Below are 21,366 nucleotides of genomic sequence, written 5' to 3'. Positions count from 1 at the left end.
GCCTACTTGATCATGGTGGATGATTTTTCTGATGTGTTCTTGAATCCGGTTTGAAGTATTTTATTGAGTATTTTTGCATCAATGTTCATGAGGGAAATTGGTCTATAGTTCTCTTTCTTAGTTGTGTCTTTGTGTGGCTTGGGTATCAAGGTAATTGTAGCCTCGTAGAAAGAGTTTGGCAGTGAGCCTCCTGCTTCTATTGTGTGGAATACTTTGACAAGTATTGGAATGAGCTCTTCTTTGAATTTCTGGTAGAATTCTGCACTGAAGCCATCTGGGCCTGGGCTTTTTTTGTTTGGGAGACTTTCGATGACTGCTTCTATTTCATTAGGGGTTATAGGTCTGTTTAGATTATTTATCTGTTCTTCATTTAGTTTTGGCAAGTGATATCTATCCAGGAAATTGTCCATTTCCTTTAAATTTTCAAATTTTGTGGGGTACAGATTTTCAAAGTATGCCCTGATGATTCTCTTGATTTCCTCAGAGTCCGTTGTTATGTCCCCTTTTTCATCCCTGATTTTGTTAATTAGCATGTTCTCTCTCTGTCTCTCTGTTAGTTTGGACAGAGGTTTGTCTATTTTGTTGATTTTCTCAAAGAACCAACTTTTTGTTTCATTGATTCTTCTCAGTGTTTTCCTGGTTTCTACTTGATTGATTTCAGCCCTCAATTTGATTATTTCCTGGCATCTGTTCCTCCTGGGGGAGTTTGCTTCTTTTTGTTCTAGAACATTCAGCTGTGCTATTAATTCTCTAGTATGACTGTTCTCCAGTTTTTTCATGTGGGCACTTAGTGCTATAAACTTTCCTCTCAGCACCACTTTCAAAGTGTCCCATAAGTTTGTGTATGTTGTGTCTTCATTCTCATTGAAATCGAGGAAGTCTTTAATTTCTTTTTTTATTTGTTCCTTTACCCAGGGATGGTGCAATTGTGCATTGTTCAATCTCCATGAGTTTGTAGGGTTTCTGTGATTTGTGTTATTGTTGAATTCTAATGTTAATGCATGGTGGTCTGATAAGATGCAGGGGGTTATTCCAATTTTTTTGTATCTGTGGAGATTTGCTATGTTTCCTATTATGTGGTCAATTTTAGAGAAGGTTCCATGTGGTGCCGAGAAGAAGGTATATCCCTTTGTATTTGGGTGGAGTGTTCTATAGATGTCTGTTAAACCCAGTTGGGTCATAACTTCTATTAGTTCTTTTGTTTCTTTGTTAAGTTTCTGTCTGGAGGTCCTGTCTAGCGGTGAGAGCGGAGTGTTGAAGTCTCCTACTATTAGTGTGTGAGATTTTATGTGCATTTTGAGCTTTAGTAATGTTTCTTTCACGAATGTAGGTGCCTTTGTATTTGGGGCGTAGATGTTTAAAATCGAGACTTCGTCTTGATGTATTTTTCCTTTGATGAATATGAAGTGCCCTTCTTCATCTCTTTTGATTGATTTTAATTTGAAGTCTAATTTGTTAGATATTAGGATTGCTACGCCCGCTTGTTTCTTGGGGCCGTTTGATTGGAAGATCTTTTCCCAGCCCTTTACTCTGAGATAACGTCTGTCTTTGGTGTTGAGATGTGTTTCTTGTATGCAGCAGAAGGAAGGGTTCTGTCTTCGTATCCATTCTGCTAGTCTGTGTCTTTTTATAGGCAAGTTGAGGCCGTTGACATTGAGGGATATTAATGACCATTGATTGGTGATCCTTGTTTGCGCTTGATTTATTGTTAGTGAAGTTATTTTGTGTAGTTTCTCCTCCCTTTTTCTTTTGGTGTTTTGTAAAGTATGATTATATATTGCCTGTGTGTTTGTGAATGTAGTTATCTTCCTTGGCTCTAGGTTTTCCTTCTAGCATTTTCTGTAGAGCTGGATTCATGGATACGTATTGTTTAAATCTGGCTTTGTCATGGAATATTTTGTTTTCTCCATCTATGGTAATTGAGAGCTTTGCTGGATATAGTAGTCTGGGCTGGCATCCTTGTTCCCTTAGCGTTTGTAGGACATCTGACCAGGATCTTCTGGCTTTCATCGTTTCCATTGAGAAGTCAGGTGTAATTCGGATAGGTCTGCCTTCGTATGTTACTTGGCCTTTTTCTTTAGCTGCTCTTAATATTTTCTCTTTACTCTGTAGGTTTGATGTTTTGATTATTATATGGCGAGGTGACTTCTTTTTCTGGTCAAGCCTATTTGGTGTTCTGTAAGATTCTTGTACTTTCATAGGCATATCTTTCTTTAGGTTAGGGAAGTTTTCTTCTATGATTTTGTTGAATATGTTTTCTGTACCTTTAAGTTGAAGTTCTTCACCTTCTTCTATACCTATTATTCTCAGGTTTGGCTTCTTCACGGTGTCCCATATTTCCTGGATATTTTGTGTTAAGGATTTGTTGGTTTTGAGATTTTCTTTGGTTGACGACTCTATATCCTCTAATGAGTCTTCAACACCTGAGATTCTCTCTTCTATCTCTTGTATTCTATTGGTGATACTTGCATCTGTAGTTCCAGACCGTTTACCGAGCTTTTCTATTTCCAGCATCCCTTCATTCTGTGTTTTCTTTTTCGTTTCTATTTCAGCTTTCAATCCTTCAACTGTTTGAGCTGTTTCCTTAATTTTCTTGGTGCTCTTTAGATTCTTTGAGAGATTTGTTTATTTCTTGAATTTTTTCACCCATTTCATGGATTTTTTTGTTTGATTTTTCTTCTATTTCTTTAAGGGATTTCCTCGTTTCTTCTTTGAGGGTCTCCATCATCTTCATGAAATAATTTTTAAGGTCTGTCTCCTCTTCTTCACCTATGTAGTGCTTTTCAGGTCTTGCTGGTGTTGGATCCCTGGACTCTGGTGGGGTCATGTTGGTGTTTCTATTGCTGGGTGATCTCTTATTCTGTCTTCTTCCCATCTCTTCTTCCAGTGGGTGCTGGTGGGGTCTTTCCGTCTCCACTGGTCTCCTTCCTTACTGCAGCTGAAGCTGGGGATGCTGAAGCTGGACTCGCTGGGGTTGGGGTCTTGGAGGGGCTGATCTCTTTCCTGAAGCTGGACTCCCTGAGGTTGGGGTCTTTCCTGAAGCTGGACTCCCTGGGGTTGGGGTCTTGGAGGGGCTGATCTCTTTCCTGTGTGGGCGGCTCTTCTGGAAGCCGGGAGCGGCCCCGAAGATGGAGGGGGATGGGTGATGGGCGGGCGGTCCCCGCTGGAGGCCCAATCTCACCTGAAGCTGGGCTCCCTGGGGTTGGGGTCTTGGAGGGGCTGATGTCTTTCCTGTGTGGGCGGCTCTTCTGGAAGCCGGGAGCGGCCCCGAAGATGGAGGGGGATGGGTGATGGGTGGGCGGTCCCTGCTGGAGACCCAATCTCACCTGAAGCTGGGCTCCCTGGGGTTGGGGTCTTGGAGGGGCTCCCCACCATTTTTTTAAAAGATTTATTTATTTATTATGTATACAGTGTTCTGCCTGCATGTATAACTGCAGGCCAGAAGAGGGCACCAGATCTCTATACAGACTGTTGTGAGTCACCATGTGGTTGCTGGGAATTGAACTCAGGACCTCTGGAAGAACAGGCAATGCTCTTAACCGCTGAGCCATCTCTCCAGCCCCCCTTCCCCATCATTTTTATCTGGGCTGCTGCCAGAATATGGCACCCACTATGGGAGTGGGTCTTCCTACATAGACCAAGGCTATCAGGACAGTTCTTGAGGCGACTCTCCCTACTCAAGTGATTCTAATTTGAGACAAACTGACATATAAAACAGCCATAAGAGTGACATTGGAGATTGATATTGCCTTGGAATTGAGCATTGACAAATACGTATAGGGTGGAACTCACACTCAACTTCCTTCACTGCAGAGGTACCCTGCATGCCCTTTCTCAGTTAAGTCTTAACGCATCACTTCTAGGTCACTGCTCCTGCCTTGTGGTTCAGTTTTGTTAACTCTGGCAGGTAATGAGAACAGAGTTACTCAGGGTCTTCTGTCTCTGGCTTCTGTTCATCATGCTTCATTTGATTATTATTTTTTTGGTGTGTGTGCATGTGCACGCACACACTTGTAGGTGTTTACATGCATAGTGTGAGGTTTAACAAGAGATCGAGATCCTGAGAGCCAAGCTGAGGCTAAACAGCAAAGCTTTATTTAGGGTATAAACTACCAGGCTGTCTCCAAGAGAAGGGAGAGAAGCTCAACAGAAGGGGGATGGTGCTATTATATATATATATATATATATATATATATATATATATATATATATATATGAGATGACACTTAATGAAGTGACTCATTATTGACATTCAGAGAACACTGGAGTGTTTAGTTGTAAATGGGACATCTATATCACACTCCAATTCTCAGGGATCATGTAGGAAGAAGAGCCAGAAAACAATGTAAAAACTAGAGGGAGTAGAAATCTGTAGGGGAACAATATTTGCTGGACATGATTGTGCAGTTGTATGCACAAATTCACAGTGGCTGGGATTGTATCCACAAGACTTGCATAAGATCAAGCAAGCCAAAAATCATAGCATGGTTGGGGAAGGGGCAGTTGGTAAGTTTCTTTCCAGGTTGAAACATTCCATCCTGCAATCAAGTTCATTAAGACAGGAAGTGAACAATTCAAAATAGCTTCAGGAAGTTTCTGAAACTGACTAGATTTGCTAGGTTCCTCCCTCCCCAAGATTATATTAAAAGAAAAGACTACCAAGGGACAGGATAAACCAAACTTTTTAAGCAAGTCAGGCAACTTGGAAGTATGGGCCAACAGAGCAACCCGAAACCAGAAGAGACCAGATGAACTGCCTAGAAGAAAGAAAAACCAGCCAATCTACCTGGAAGAGGTTCAGACAAACTGCATTACCTGGAAAGGATATTCTCCAGCCTATTGATCTGCTTGCAGGCTGTACAGTGTGCTGCATGTTTCCAGCTTTTGTGAGCTATCACCCATGCTGGAACAGGTTTTGGTGGTGAAGCTGTCTTTGAATAATTACTCCCCCATATACCTGTAAGTAATTCCAATAAAATCCATTGGCTCATCAAGTTGGATTTTGTCTGTTATGGGCTCTCTTTCTCAAGTAAGTAGACAAATGTGTTGCATCTCCCCAGAGCTTGTCAAATAAGATCTGCACAAAATCCCAACACAGGTGTGTGTGTGTGTGTGTGTGTGTGTGCGTGCGTGCGTGCGTGTGTGTGTGTGTGTGTGTGTGTGTGTGTGCCCATGAAGTTCATTTGATTGCTGCTTCTTCGGTGATGCAGGCTCTGAGGGACTAATCATGCCCTAGTGATTGTCCTACACTCATGCACACACAGAGAACATTAAATGGATTCAGTGGGTATTAGAAAAACACATAAAGTTTGGAGGTAAAAGTGATAGGGGGATAAGAGAGGAAGTAGAGGGGAAGGGATGTGGGGTGGATTTCATTCTTACTGGCAACGATCACAAAGACTGTGAAAGGATGAAAAATTATATGCGATGTAATCCAGGGCCCAAAATTAGCAGAAGCAGCTGTACTCAAGTCTGCAAAAATAGATTTCAGGGGAAATCTCAGCCAGAAGAGATAAAGAAGACTGCTACTTATTAATAAATGGAGAAATCCTTCAAGAAGATAAAACAAATATTGTTCCCTGAACATTGTAACACCCAGTGTTCATAAAATGAATATTGTTGAATCTGAAGGGACAAATAATCCAAGATACAATAATGGTAGGTGGCTTCAATACGTTACTGTCATCAGTTGATAGATTTCTTGGGCACAAAAATTCAATAAATAAACCACATAATTAAACTGTACCACAGACCAAAAGGATATAACAGACATCTAGAAAATATTCTTCCCAACAGCTATGAATATTCATTCTTCTTAGAGGCCTATTGGTCATGAATTTTAGTTTAGAAAATCTTTATGTCTGCATTTATTAAGAAGGATAATTTAAGTGTATGGAGTAATTAGTGTTAGCAGCCACTCACACTCAGGGCTTGAGCTATATCCACCCACTCTTCTCTGATTTTTAGAATTTCTGTTCTGGGGTCTGATATCATTCTAATGAGCTTGCCTTTGTGAGCTGGGCATTATCTTGAAGCTTTTCATAATTCTTTATTTTACAGTCTTAGCTTTGGTCATATCTATGCAGGGTTCAAAATGTCTCCTATACTTGAATGTCTATATCTTACCCTAAACTTTGGAAAAATTTCTTCTATAATTTTACTGAATAAGTTTCTATGTCAATTATTATTATGATGATGATGATGATGATAATGATCATGATGATTATTATTATTTTCAAGACAGAGTTTCTTTGTGTAACTGCCCTTGGTGTCCTGGAATTTGCTTTGCAAATCAGGCTGCCCTCAAACTCACAGAAATCTTTGTGTCTCTGCCTCCTAAGTGCTGGGATTAAAGACATGTGTCACCATGCCTGGTTTATAATTGTTGTTGCTATTGTTATTATTTACATGGTCTCATGTGTCCCATACTGGTCTTGAACTTTCACTATGTAGGTATAATGACCTTGAACTTCTGCCTCCATGTCTCAAGGCAAAGGTGGCAAAGGTCACTAGTTTATGCGGGGCTGGAGATTGAGCCGGGGTTTGTACATTCTAGGAAAAAATTTTGATCCTTGAGCTGTATTCCAAGTTAATATTTAGTTTGTATTTTACTTCCCCAGCAGCTCATGGAATTTTAGATCTGGTCTCTTGAGCATGTCTTTGGGTTCCTTAAAATTATAGTTATGCTTATTTAGTTCTTAAAAATTTAAATTAAACTTAAATTTTTAGTGTGTGTGTGTGTATGTGTACCACAAAACTTGTAAGAACAACTTGTGGGAGTCAGTTTTCTCCTTCCACCATGTGGACTCCTGAGTTGAACTCAGGTAATCAGGCTTGGAGGGATGTAGATACTTTTACCTTCTGAACAATTTCACAAATGTAAAATTTTCTCTGTCACTCTTTTTTTTTCTTTGTCATTCTTTTGAGTATAATATGTCCATGGTTTTAACCTCAGTTTCTATCTTAGTTAGGGTTTCTATTGCTGTGAAGAGACACCATGACTATTGTGACTTCTTTTATTGCTTTATTAAAAAAATAAAACTTGGGAGTTAAATATTAGGGAAATAAACATGAGAGATCCATAGAGCAACAGAGAAAGGAACCCCCACTCTTTTCCTCTCAAAAAAGACCATGCATCTCCTTAGGCCCCTCCTTCTTCCTCCTGTGTGTCCCCCTAGCTTCCTCTCAGTCTGCCAGAATTAGTGTGGACTACACCCTTTGAACCAAGGTCCGACTCCATTAGCAGTCTTAGAACAGCAACACAAACAAATCTGAAGCATTTCTCCCCTTTTATCTAAATAAAAAGGAAGGGTTTTAACTTTAACACAGTAAAACTATATATGATTATCTATGAACAATTATCAAGTAAGAAATACCTTTACAATGTCCAGACAATCAGAATTTGGCAAATTCAAAGAAAATACTCCATTATCTATCATATCTTTGTAAGTTCAAAGTTTTGTACCTGACTAACTTTCTATCATAATTACAGAAAAGTGTAACTATAACTATCTAATTTTCAACTCCATCAGAGACTCGAGGAGGATATAATATTACCTGATTAAACAGGGAGTTTGGAGCAAGCAACTTCCAAAACAAAGAAAGGACAGAGACATCTGACTGCCTGGACAGTCACCCTAAGGTTCTGCAATGTTTGGCCATCTATATTCAACCCATAGGCTTAAAATATCTGGCAGACTTTTCTGTGAAGCAGGGATTTTGAAGGACTTCCTACCTTGTCTTGGCAAAGTTTGGCAGTTGTTTTCTTTTGTGTCCTGCTTGTGCAGTTTGGACAGCATACTGTCAGCAGTTGAGGCAAGGGAAGTTTCTTTGCTCAGTGGCTAACTCTTCCACAATTGAAAGCAAATTCCTTATGGAGGTTCATTGATGCCCATTATCCTCTTTCGAAGTAAGTTGATGTTTCCAGGAACAGACGTGTCTCACTGTCATAAAAAGCCTTATGTTATTAAAACATTTTAAATGTCATACTCTACAGGTCTCTGAAACTTTGAAGATCATTTATCTATTTAAAATATATCCCTGTTTGGCCTTGAGAATATATCTAATGTGACTATAAGTTTTATTGTTGTAGATGACTATTAACCTGTCTTTCTTTATTATCCTTAATAGTTTTCAAGGACTAGCAATTTACATTCTTAAGTGAGCTGTGTATGTACAATACTTAAACAGAATAGAAACATATTTGCAGTATGACAAAAGTAACCTTAAATTTGTATAAATATACAAAAATCTATACTAATGTGAACTATTTAAGACTGGTAGTAGCATTTTTAGTTTGGAAGTAGATTCAATAATTTACCCTTTTAGCCTATCATTTTTATATTTTCCCCTTTTCTTTTTAGAACAAGATCCCTGAATCTCATCTCCTTTGTTTAGTTTCTAACCTAATCAACCCCTGAATGATGACAAACATCCACCGAATGACCAAAAACGATCCACCACAACTCTTGAGAATGTGGGCATCATGTTTTAAAAATTACTTCCTGTTGCCTGGGGGCAACAGCATCGTTAGAGGACCTTGAGAACTGTGATATAAAAATCAAGTCCTGGGAGAGCTAGCTAGTCCTAGAGCCTCAATGTGATGGAAAAGTTTAGGGCTTATCTGAAGTCCTGACTGGAGTAGAGCATGAGACCAGGCCATCTCAGCTAGCCACCTTGGAATTGTCCAGAGCTATTTGTAGTCCAAAGCTGATATTTGGGTGGTGTTTGTCAGCTTAGTGGTGTTATCATAGTCCTGGTGGAATGGTCATTGTGGGGCCTCATCATCATTTTGGAGATTTCAAAGGTCACTGTTATGAATGGTCATGGTTCACTGCAGAAAACTTAAACATGTTAATGCACATGCAGAAGATCTCAGAGGGGTTAAAGGACCACAATCTATTAGATACACCAGGGATACACAAGTTTAATTCCTGATTACCTGCTTCAGATTCAAGCACGAAATAATGTAAGGAAGCTAGATGAAGCCTTTTTCTAGAATTAGTTAGTACTCTTATATGACCATTAATATCACAACAGAAAGTTTATATATATATACATATATATGTATACACACACACATATATATAGTATATGTATATATATATCTGATATGTGTTATATTTAAGGGATGCTTTCTATTCATGATTATTTCTTATAATTGAATAAATAACAAAGTTAATTCTGAATCATGTGGAATAAATTCAGCAGTTTCAATATATAAAACAACTCCTGCATATTGAGAGTCAGTAATTATATTAAGAGGTGCTGGAAAATCTAATAACACCATGAGAATAGCATATAATTTTGACTTTTGAACAGAATCATAAGGGCTTTGAGGCACTTTACTCAAATTTCCTAACTTATAACCTCCTTTTCTGATTTATTTGGCAGTCTTGGAGTGACAACACAAACAAATCTCCCACAACACATGACCATGGCAACTCTTATAAAGGAAAACATTTAACTGGGCTTAGTTACAGTTTAGAGATTTAGTTCATTGTTATTATGTCAGGACATGGCAGCATGCAGGCAGACATGCTGGAGAAGGATCTGAGGATTCTATATCTTGATCCTCAGGCAGCAGGAAGTGAACTGAGACACACTTCTGACAATGCCATACCTATTCCAACAAGGCCACACTTTCTAATAGTGCCATTCCCTATGAGCTTATGGGGCCCAAATACATTTAACAACTATAGTCCTCTATTGTGAGATATTTGATTACACTGTGTAAATATGTGTCACTGCAATTGGTTTAATAAAAAGCTAAATAAATGGTCAGTAGCTAGGTAGGGAGGATAGGCAGGACTTCCAGGCAGAGAAAGAAAGGAGGAAGAGGAATCGAGGCATGGAGAGAGATGCCAGGAAACATGGAGAGGAAACAGGAGATGCAGATGGAAGAGAGGTACCACAATGTGATAAAAAATAGACTAAATAAATGGGTTTGTTGTGGCATATTATTTTAAGATGTGTTACATTAGTTAATGCTGTGGAGTATTTGTTTAATGGTGCAAAGATGTGTTGTGCTCTTTTATGTTACATTTGTTTAACTCTATGAAGCTACATTACTTTGCCTGTATAAAACACCTGATTGGTCTAATATAGAGTTGAACTGCCAGTAGTTAGGCAGGAGAAAGGATAGGTGGGGCTGATAGGCAGAGGGAGTACATAGGAGGAGAAATCTGGGAAGAAGAGATTGAGGAGCAAGAGGAAAGGAGGATGTCAGGTGCCAGGCACCCAGCTACACAGAAAGCCATGGAGTAAGAAGTAAAGAAAGGTATATAGAAAGGTAAAAGCCCAGAGGCAAAAGATAGATGGGATAAGTTAAGTTAAGAAAAGCTGGCTAGAGCCGGGCGGTGGTGGCACACACCTTTAATCCCAGCACTCGGGAGGCAGAGGCAGGCGGATCTCTGTGAGTTCGAGGCTGGGCTGGACCGATATCCTCCAAAACAATACAGAGAAATCCTGTCTCGTAAAAACCAACCCCCCCCCCAAAAAAAAGAAAAGCTGGCTAGAAATGAAGCAAGCTAAGACTGGACATTTATAAGTAAGAATAAGACTCTGTGTATTTATTTGGGAGCTGGGTGTATTTATTTGGGCCCTCCCAAAGAGCAAAAAGCCAAAGAGTAGAGGATAGAACTAACCAACTACATGGGTTAATTTCAGTTATAAGAGCTAGTTAGGGACTGGAGAGATGGCTCAGCATTTAAGAGCACTGAATGCTGTTCTAGAGGACCCTGGCACCCACATGGCAGCTCACAACTGTCTCTAACTCCTGTTCTAAGGGATCTGACACCCTCATACAGACATTCATGCAGGCAAAACACCAGAGTATAAAATAAAAAAAATAAAGTATATTTTTTCAATATATGTTTTTATTTAAATTAGAAACATGCACACTTAACATGTCAATCCCAGCTCCCTCTCCCACCCCTCTTCCCTTTTCCTCCACCAGCCTCCCCCAGCCTCCCCACCCAATCCCCACACTATTCCTCAGGGAGAGGATCCAGGCCCTTCCCCTTGTGTCCAGGCTGAGAAAGCATCCCTCCATGTGGAATGGGCTCCCAAAGTTCATTCGCACACCATGGTAAACACTGATCTGCTACCCAAGACCCCAGAGATTGCTGAGGCCTCCTCACTGACACCTCATTCAGGGAGTCTGGATCAGTCCCCTGCTGGCCTCTCAGCTATCAATCTGGGGTTCAAGAGCTCCCCCTTGTCTGGTCAGCTGTCTTTGTGGGTTTCACCAGCACGGTCTTGACCCCTTTGCTCATCTGTCCTCCATCTTTGTCACTGGGTTCCAGGAGTTCAGTTCAGTGTTCAGCTGTGGGTATCTGCCTCTGCTTCCATCAGTCACTGGATGAAGGTTCTATTATGGCATATAAGGTAGTCATTGATCTTATCATCAGGGAGGGGCTATTAAGATAGTCTCTCCGCTATTGCTTAGCTTGCCAGTTGGTGTTATTCTTGTAGATCTCTGGAAATCTCACTAGTGTCATCTCTCTCCTCAAACCTATAATGAGCTAGTTAGGAACAAGCCTAATCTACAGGCTGAGCCTTCATAATTAATAAGAAGTCTTCTGTCACTATTTGGGAGCTAGATGATGGGATGGAGAAAGACTTGTTATAGTTTTCAATGCTCTTTCTTTTGCTTAATGTCGTCTATTGGTGATGCTTTCCACTCTGACTCCCTGGGGTTTTCATCATTCTAACAGTCCTGTTTGATCTTTTACTTTTAAAAATTATCTATCTATCTGGCATCTATCTATCTATCTATTTACCTATCTATCTATCTATCTATCTATCTATCTATCTATCTATCTATCTATTTTTTCTTTGATGGTGTCTTTCTATAGAGCTCTGTCTGCCCTGGAACTTGCTATGTAGACCAGACTGGCTTGTACTCACGGAGATCCACTTGCCTTTGCCTTCCAAGTGCTGGGATTAAAAGTATGTAATATTATGCCTGGCTTGATTTTTGTTCAGAATCTTACATTGCTCAATGTAGTTCTTATCCACATTGGTGACTTTCTCATTCAGGTCCAAACCAATTTCCTTTCTCCTTCATCTGCTTGTTTGAAATCTTCTAATATGTCATTGAACTAACCAGGGCCAGGGGTACATCAAGTCCAACTTCCATTTTAGCTCCTTATATATCAGTTACAGGGACACTTGCCAGACACAGAGGCCAGTAACAATATCTGTCAAAAGGGACAAAGGATAACCCAGTGCCACCTTGGCTTTTTGACCTTAACATCCCATCTGTCTACAGGGTCAGTGGGATTCAAGCTATCTAGATGCTTTTTGCACGAACACTGATTTGGAGAACTTTGGCTCACAAGGTGTAGTAGTTAGCTTTAGTTGTCACCTTGGCAACCCAGGAAGAGAGAACTTCACCTGAAATATTGCATTGCAGCCATCTGTCTCTAGCCTGCCAGTGCAGCCAGGCTTATAGTGTCCCCCTAGGGGCTTTTCCTGGTCTTTGCAGGGTTTTAAGGTCCCTCTAAGCTCCATAGGACTGTGGGGTTCTTCCTGTCACAGTTGTCTTCCAGGTTGAAGTTATGGCTCAGAGGAGTTGTCACTAATCTTTCTGGGTGAATTCAGGGTGCCAGGGCCGGTGCATCCTAAGATACTCTCTTCCAATTCTGAGCCTACCTACAGACTCTCAGGAGTAGCACAGGCTCTCATTTTGCTTCCCCCTCCAGGGTTCCCATAAAGCCTATTGGCTTGAGGGAAAGCAAACTGACTCCTCTCCTGAGGCTTGCTATCAATCGTGAACCATCCTGAGTGGGGTGGGAGAGTATGGCTCACAGAGATTGTTCTTAACTCCAAGACTGATTGATTTTGCCATCTTATCATAGAACCTGGGATGGGTTCAGGACAAGCCTGGTTCTAATGCCTTGTGGCAGATTTGGCTTATTCCCTAACACACACACACACACACACACACACACACACACACACACACACACACACACACACACACCCTTAAAGGGCGTTTACCTGTACTGTTGTGTACTGTTCTTTGCAAAAACAAAGTCAGTACACCGTAGATCCCTTGGTGTTCTGTTACTGATATCTGGGACTGAGATTTGGGTTGGACTTCCACCTCATTTTGTGGAGAATGGAATTCCAAGAGTAGGGTGTCCTGTGAGTGCCAGGCTCATTGTCCCCCAGGTTTTCCTTACATGAGAATGGCTATGTTAGTGAAGAGCTATGGACTTAATGCTAAATTCAGTGATTTGGCTGTCATGAGGGAATGTGTAAGAGCACCAGTCACAGCTAGAAAAGTCAGAGTTTCCAGATGCCACCGTGCCCTTAAGCCACTGAGGTAACTGCAGCATGGTACCTGAAACTTCGTATGAAAGGCTGGGTAACCCATGCTGAATGAGAAAAGAGCATGCACCTTGAAAGTTACGTGGGGAAACTAAACCTATGTCACATGGAAGCAATGCCCAAACTTCTGAGCTATCTGTGCTGAGAAACCTTCCTGCTACTTCTTCATCCTTGAGATGCAGTGATGTCATCATGGTGGGGGATAGCATGTCCAGCCTAACAGAAGGCAGTCCTGTGTTTCCCCAGACCAGGCAGCTCCTGTTGTGGGTGCCAATTGATGGGGCCTTGGAGAAATTTTGCAATATTTTTTAATGAGCTACCAATTAGGGCATCCAGGGTCCTGTGTGGGGGTTGCATCCCCAGGGCAGGGTGACGCTTGATTGTGGCCCATTGAGGTCTGCATATCTCCTGAACAGCTATCAAGCACTTGCTGTCCTCGGATCCCAAAGTTGTAGGGAAGAAATGGACTGCAGGTGGCAAGGGCATTCACACTACCTCCAGGGCCCAGCTACGAGCAGCTTAGTCCCTGCTATGGAGGCCCAGACCACATGTAATCAACTCCATGAAACTCTGTGGCTATAAATCTCATGCTGGTTCTAGGTACCCTAAGGGAATTCCAGAGATGTGGACCTTGGGGGTGTGTGTCTCAATGTTGATGCTTACAGAATTCAGAGCTGGGTCATGTCCCTTGCCTGGACCATATCCTTTTTCTGTACATGTGAGCAGAGGTGTTCTTCTCTCAGAGGACTAACCCCAGTATGGTCCAGGTAAAACCAATCTGGTTTGCTGTGTTGCATCAGCTCTTTCTAGAAGGCTGTAGGGGTGCTAGAAGAGGGACAACTTAGCCGGGCGGTGGTGGCGCACACCTTTAATCCCAGCACTCGGGAGGCAGAGGCAGGAGGATCTCTGTGAGTTCGAGGCTGGGCTGGACCGATAGCCTCCTAAACAATACAGAGAAACCCTGTCTCGTAAAAACCAAAAAAAAAAAAAAAAAAAAAAAAAAGAAGAAGAGGGACGACTCACAAATTGTTTCCCAACCTGACAGGGTATGCAGGATGTTGCTGCCCTTACATAGAGGGAAACCGAGGCACAGAAAATCTTGTAGTGGTACCCAGCATCTGACCGGCAGGTTGCATCCTATGTACATAGATTTGGCTACTTCATCTGGCCTGGATTTCAGTGCCAAGAGACAGCCAATGTGGGTGAGAGTGTGAGTCAGCCCAAGGGCAGGAGGTCCACCCTCGGGGCTCCTCTAAGCCTCCAGGGTCTGGCTGTTGTCAGCTACATAATAGACAAAAGTGTCCTCACAGGCCTGGATTGGGGAGAAGCATAAATAACCAAGTGCAGGAAGCTCTGCCTCCCAGGGCTGGGGCTGGCCTGGCCCTCTGGGGCAGGTAGACAACTATCATGTCATCGGATGCTTTTGTTGACTGGGCTAGAGAGGATCGCAGAAGCCTCAGGGTGGGTTCTGGTCACTACATGCTGACTGCTGGAAGAGCTTAGTAGAGACGCTATCTGCTCCAGCGGTGTCCCTGGAAGAGCTATGTGGCTGCTGTTTGAAGTGAGGCTGGAGCACAAGGAGCAGACCATCAGAGACTCAGCAACTTCCTTTCATGGTCCTTCATGTACCAGACCTGACCTTGGTGGAGCTAGTAGTGGCCACTCTCCAGTGACCATAGCCAGGGCTGCTTGAGCAGGTTAGTCTTGTGCACCTGGGGCCAGGCAGTCTGCCAAAGGGATACACTCAAATGCCAAGTAGGGAGTACATTCCAGTATCTTCGTTGGTAGGCCAACTCTGCTACTGGTGACAGCAATGGATAGCCAAGGCAGCAGGAGAAATTTAACTGCACCTTAAATGCCCAGACTGATTTGTGACTGTAGCAGGTGAGCAGCAGTGTTGAACCCACAGGAAACTCCAGCACAAGTCAGAGTTCAGCTAGGCTGGGGGCTTCTCTCTGTGAACTTGGCCTGGGTCTGTGTCTGCCCAGGAGTTTCATATTGTTAATGTTGAAGTTTTTGGACTCTAGGATGCTTAGGGGGCATTCCAAAGACCTGGGTGGGTAGTCCTGCATCCCTTACCTCCATGGGTACTGAGGCTATCCCTGAGATAACTTGGATAATGGAGTTCTCACGCTTGCCGGACCATCCCTGACCCCTCAGGAACCAGGCCACCTTAGAGTGTATGTGTAGTCATATCACCTCTAGACCCATATTCACTATGCATTAGGTGATGACTCCCACTCTGGCGTGGGACAGAGATCTGCAACTTCGAGTTTGTCTTCTGAGCCTCAGGGAACACTTGCCAGCTGCGGTTGTGTGGGATGATGCCTGGGGTGACTCTAATGCTTGGGTGTCCTTCCAGTGCAGGTAAGTAACCCTCCCTCATCCACACGCAGCTCTGGAGTGGGATGCCAATGAGAAGGCCTGAGACCTATCGTTGTGTCTCAGGTATAGGGAGAAGCAGGAGGCTGTAGTGAAAATGCCACACTGAAGAGTGTCACCTGCCAGGTGGAGCAGGGGTTGTCAGTGTCTTTCTCTTTTTGGCTCTTGCATTATGATTGGCAACTGTGAAAAACATTTTTCTAAATGGGAAGCTTGTCTGTGTTTGGACTCAGAGGGGATGACAGTGCCATGCAGGTCAAGACTGCCTCCCTGGGCAAGTCAGATGTCACTGGTACAATGGAGGTACCCGTGGGCTTGCAGAGGTGATGGCCAGGGAGGCCGCTGGGTTTTCTCTTGGGCAAGTGTCTGGAACAGGCTTAAGGTGTCACATGGTGTTTTGGCTGCAGACTTTTTCTGATAGCTATATAGGGTTGCTGTGAATCTGGGGACAGAACCACAGCCAACCTTCAGGTCTTCTGGTTTGTGGTTAGTAAGAGGGTAAGTACCAGGAGGTTGAGCATAGTGGTCCAGGAGTTGGGGCTTGGGTCAGAGGGGCATCATGTGAGTGTGCATGTCTGTGTAGTGTGAGTTTGTGCATGGATGGGAAGAGGAAGAAAAGGCAGGAAGATGCCTCTGGGCTCTGTGCCAGAAGGGTAGCTAATGTCTATGTAGTCAGCCCAGGAGCAGCTGACTCTTGGAAGGGGTAGAGGGAATGTGCTGCTACCCAGGGCATTTTGGGTTTCAGGGCCCATTAAACATCCTTTTACTCACCAACACATCCATGCACACTGTAGCACCCAGGCCCTACCCATCAGCCTCTGGCTAGAAGAAGTGAGAGTGACAGTTCAAAAATGGTTTATTTATGTTATTCATTTAAGTGTGTGTGTGTGTGTGTGTGTGTGTGTGTGTGTGTGTGTGCTCATGAGTCAGTTTTCTCTTTCCACCATGTGGGTCCTAGGGACTGAACTCAGGTAGTTCGGCTTGGAAGCAGGTGCCTTTATCCACTGATCCACTTCACAGGCTCACAGTAATGCTTTTTAAATACAAATCTTGGGAAACCTGGCTCATTCCTTTCTCAACTAACGGTTTAAGGATAGAGCCTGAGGCAAGGAGGAGCTAGAAGAGAAGGAGGAGGAGAAGAGGAGAAGCTTTCCTATGGGCTCTACTCCTGAAGGTGCTGTCCTCTGTGTGGGACATTTCCATGGTGCAGTAGGAATGTTCTCCAGGGGCCTTGTCTGTTGGACAAAAATGTTGAAGATCAAGGTATTCATAACTTCACTTGTGGAAATCCAATAGTTCTTGTCTTTTTCTAGGTTTCTCGATTCTGGAATTAGGACTTCTCTTCGCCAAGTGACAAACACTGTAGAATAGGGACACAGTATTCCCTTCTCCACTAGGGGACAGGCAATGGCTAGAAGGCATGCACACCTGGCTGAGAGGCTTCCGGCTGCACTGACACGGTTTATGCTGCCTATCCAGTTACTCCTAAGAGGGGCTGCACTTGCCTGGGTCCTGGGATTGTGGGGCAAGGGGAGAGGACTCCACAGAGAACAGAAAAGGTTCAGGTCCCTCACTTCCTGAGCCCCCTTCTTGGCAGTTTGTTAGTCCATGTCCTCCAAATACTCAATGGCTTGGGGCACTAGCCAGAACCTGTCCACGCCAGGACCATTTATTTTGCTGGGCTTTCCCGGGTCATGGAGCCTGCGTATTGGACTCTTCCTACTTTTCCTGGTCATGTATCTGCTCACAGTAGCTGGAAACCTGGCCATCATCTCCCTGGTAGGGGCACACAGATGCCTGCAGACACCCATGTACTTCTTCCTCTGCAACCTCTCCTTCCTGGAGATCTGGTTCACCACAGCCTGTGTGCCCAAGACCCTGGCCACTTTTGCTCCCCTGGGTGGAGCCATCTCCTTGACTGGCTGTGCCACACAGATGTATTTTGTCTTCTCTCTGGGCTGTACTGAGTACTTCCTGCTGGCTGTGATGGCTTATGACCGCTACCTGGCCATTTGCCTGCCATTACGCTATGGTGGCATCATGACACCTGGGCTAGCGGCACGTTTGGCTTTGGGATCCTGGCTGTGTGGCTTTTCTGCAATCACAGTGCCTGCTGCACTCATCGCCCGCCTCTCCTTCTGTGGCTCACGTGTCATCAACCATTTCTTCTGTGACATTGCACCCTGGATAGTGCTGTCCTGCACCGACACGCAGGTAGTGGAGCTGGTGTCCTTTGGCATTGCCTTTTGTGTCATTCTGGGATCATGTGGTATCACATTGGTCTCCTATGCCTACATCATCACTACCATCATCAAGATTCCCTCTGCTCAGGGCCGGCACCGTGCCTTCTCAACCTGCTCATCACACCTCACAGTGGTGCTTATTTGGTATGGCTCCACCATATTCTTGCATGTGAGGACCTCTGTAGAGAGCTCTTTGGACCTCACCAAGGCCATCACAGTGCTCAACACCATTGTTACACCAGTGTTGAACCCTTTCATCTATACCCTAAGGAATAAGGATGTCAAGGAGGCTCTGCGCAGGACAGTGCAGGGAAAGTGAGCCACTGCCCACATGCATTTCCCCTCAGAGGCTGCTCTGCCAGACTTATACGGGCTGTTCCGTGGGCCAGTGTCAGTGTTCAGCACCCTTCTCTCTACATGGCTAGAACAACACCCATCCTAGTTTCTGCTCTCATGGCTTTGTTTAGTAATGCTCCCTGATTCCCCCATCTCCTGGGTTTCAAGAAGATTCTGGAAGGGAAACAGGATTCTGGGTCCCTAGGAAGTTCCTCTCAAGGAATATAAATATTGGACACCAGGCAACAGTTCTGGTCAGACGCCCTACTAGGTCTACATTTTGGTTCAATAAGCTCTTCACTACACTTCAGATGTCACCAAGCCATACCTGGAATCTCCAGAAAGGATATGCTAGGCTATCAGGAGCCCATGCTGGCAGAGGTTAACCATGGTGGAAAAATGAAAGCAAAAAACAAAGACCAAACCCAAAAAGCTCAGAGGAAGCTAATGCCCTGCAAGGGCTCTTTGGGTTCACACTAGAGTCTCAGGGCACATCCTTAGCTGTTGGGAGTGGAAGTATAGGAAACGGTCAGGGGGGGTCATAGGGCCCTGGATACCTGCGTGGCTTTGGGTTCTGGTTGGAACTGGGGTAGTTCTTTGGTACACTGGTACTTATTCTTGGAGCAGCATGGAAGGAATGGTTACATCACTATTCTTAACCTGTGTCTTCATCTATAAATGGAATCATGACAATGCTGTCTCAAGGAACCTTTGTAAGTATGAATGACTCAGTGTGTGCAGAGCACTTTGAGGAGGATCCAGAAAATGCCATTAATACTGACTCATAATTTATTCAATAAAGTATTGTAGACTGTTCTGCTTATTTAGAGACATCGACTCATGTGTCTCAGGCTCACGCTTGCTATGTAACTGAGGATGACCTTGAACTTCTGCTCCTCCTGCTTCCACCTCCCAAATGCTGGAATTACAGGTGTGCACCACCAAAACTCAGTTTAGTGAGGCTGGGGCTTGAAGCCAGGGCTTGTGAATGCCAGACAAGCACTCCTCTACTGGCCAAGTTATTCCCCTAACTCTCAGACTGTGTCCTCTTAGCTTCCTCATTTTACCTGAGACAGTCAACAGTTCCTGTGATCTCTACCTTGTACACCATGATCTCTCAGCACCTAGGGACTCCAGAGAGAACTGGATTCCTTAGAGGACCCATATTGAAAATAAGTGGTTGGCCATCTGAATTTGGAGAGGTCCCAGTGGCTCTGAGAGAGAGTTTGTAATTTAACTTTTTGGGCACTGTGGCCAGGTCATCTCTGTTCAGGTTGAGCACGAGCTGCCTGAGCCTGCCTGGCCTGTATATAGGGCTGCTGTGTGGTGGGTCCAAGCTGAGGATGCAACTCACTCCAGCTGCTCAGTAGGGATTGTTGGGTAAGAGGGTCCTGGAGCAGGTTCACTGGTAGGCCCTCCGTGTCCTCTCCAATATCACTTCTGGGGCCAATCACAGACTGCCTCATTGAACACTCCTCAGACCCCATGTCATAACCTTTATGACTTCCCTGTTCAGTCCAAGGCAAGGCCAAGGCATATATGATCCACTCTTTCACTCTTCGCTTCACTGTCTTCCAGAAGGGAAGCTCAAACAGGGAATAGAGGCTCTTCTCTGCAGTGATCCCTGCCCAGGATGGGACATAGGTGCAGAAACCACCTACCTAGAATCCCTCATCATCCAATGTCTGGAGCCAGAGGACATGCTGACCCTCAACTGGACTTGCACACTCAGCCATCTCTGCTGCTGGCTCTTGTATATTCCATTTTTATGGTTATTTTCCAAATGATGAATTAAAGAGCATCGGTTTCATCCATTCATGTTTGTTGGAGAAGTAGTACTGCACTACACCAATGTGGTTTCATGACCTCCAGGGATACAGGTAGTGGCAGGGATAGAGGGGTTGTGTTCAGCATCTGCACTCTGCTGTGCAACAGCCTCTTTGTTGTTGGATATCCAGATGCTCTGAGATCCCCAGTGATGTGTCTGAGGCCATATAGCAGGGGCAGCACCCAGGGACCCGTTAGTCCTCTCCTCTGTCATTCTGACATGGCACTGCTTTCACAGACTTCCTTACCAATTCCTCTTCTTGGAAACTTGACACTAGAGGGTGGCCCTGAGTTAAGAGAGACAGAGAAGGTGACTGGGGGTGGGGAGGCAACCAGAACCTTCTTGGCCACCTTACTTCCGGTCAAGGTGCTGGATGTACCCTTGGGCTTAGCCTGGCAGAGATCATCAGGTACCTCCTGTCTTTGCTAATGCCCCAGATTTTTGTGGACTGTGACAGGAGGCTATGCTGTGTAGTGCTTAGGGTTTTGAATGGGTCCTGCAGTTTGCTCAGGACAGTAAATTCTGGGGAGTCCAGAGCCCCCTGGGACCTGCTCGCCTGCTTCTTGGGTCCCACCTTTCCCAGGAAAGTTAGTTTCTCCTGGAAATTCAGTTTGGCGCAGAATTGATTTCCTAGGTTTAGAAACTAGACAATTTTTGAATGCTGAAAGGGAAAACCTATTGCTTCCTTGTGACTGATGTCCCCCATATGATGAGTGTACTAGTGTGGGGGGGTCCCTAAAGCAGATGTTCTCAACCTGTGTTTTGAGATCCCTTTGTTGGTCAAACGACCCTTTTACAGGGGTCACATATCAGATATCCTGCATATCAGATATTTACAAAATTACAGTTATGAAGTAGCAATGAAAATTTATGGTTGGGGTCACTATAACATGAGGAATTGTATTAAGAATCACTACTGTAAAGGAACAGAGCTGACAGAATAAACACACACACACACACATACACACACACACGGGATTTATTATAGTGGCTTGAAGTTCCACATTACAGTCCTTCACCAAATGAAGGGCAGGAACTCAATGCAGGAAGCTGGAGGCAGGAACTAAGGTAGAAGCCATGGAGGAGTGCTGCTTACTGGATTGCTCTTCCTCACTTGCTTCATTTGCTTTCTTATTCACTGTAGGACGACTTGTCCAGTGACGACGCCACCCATCATGGACTGGGCTCTCCCACATCAATCCTTAATTAAGGATTACAGACTTTTCTGTGGGCAATCTG

At 44.0% G+C, this 21,366-nt stretch overlaps 1 protein-coding gene across 1 annotated transcript; it reads left to right on the top strand.

Moving 5' to 3' along the window:
• The first annotated feature begins 17,328 nt into the window (after nucleotides 1-17,328).
• LOC101844776 (olfactory receptor 287) lies at nucleotides 17,329-18,282 on the top strand. Its single transcript, XM_005064240.2, has one exon. The coding sequence runs from the start codon at nucleotides 17,329-17,331 to the stop codon at nucleotides 18,280-18,282; it is 954 nt and encodes a 317-aa protein (XP_005064297.1).
• The last annotated feature ends 3,084 nt before the right edge of the window (nucleotides 18,283-21,366 follow it).

This window comes from Mesocricetus auratus, unplaced genomic scaffold (genome assembly GCF_017639785.1).
Source record: "Mesocricetus auratus isolate SY011 unplaced genomic scaffold, BCM_Maur_2.0 Super-Scaffold_4256, whole genome shotgun sequence".
Taxonomy (NCBI): Eukaryota; Metazoa; Chordata; class Mammalia; order Rodentia; family Cricetidae; genus Mesocricetus; species Mesocricetus auratus.
The sequence above is the reverse complement of the archived record's forward strand: the minus strand, read 5'-3'. Positions and strand labels throughout refer to the sequence as shown.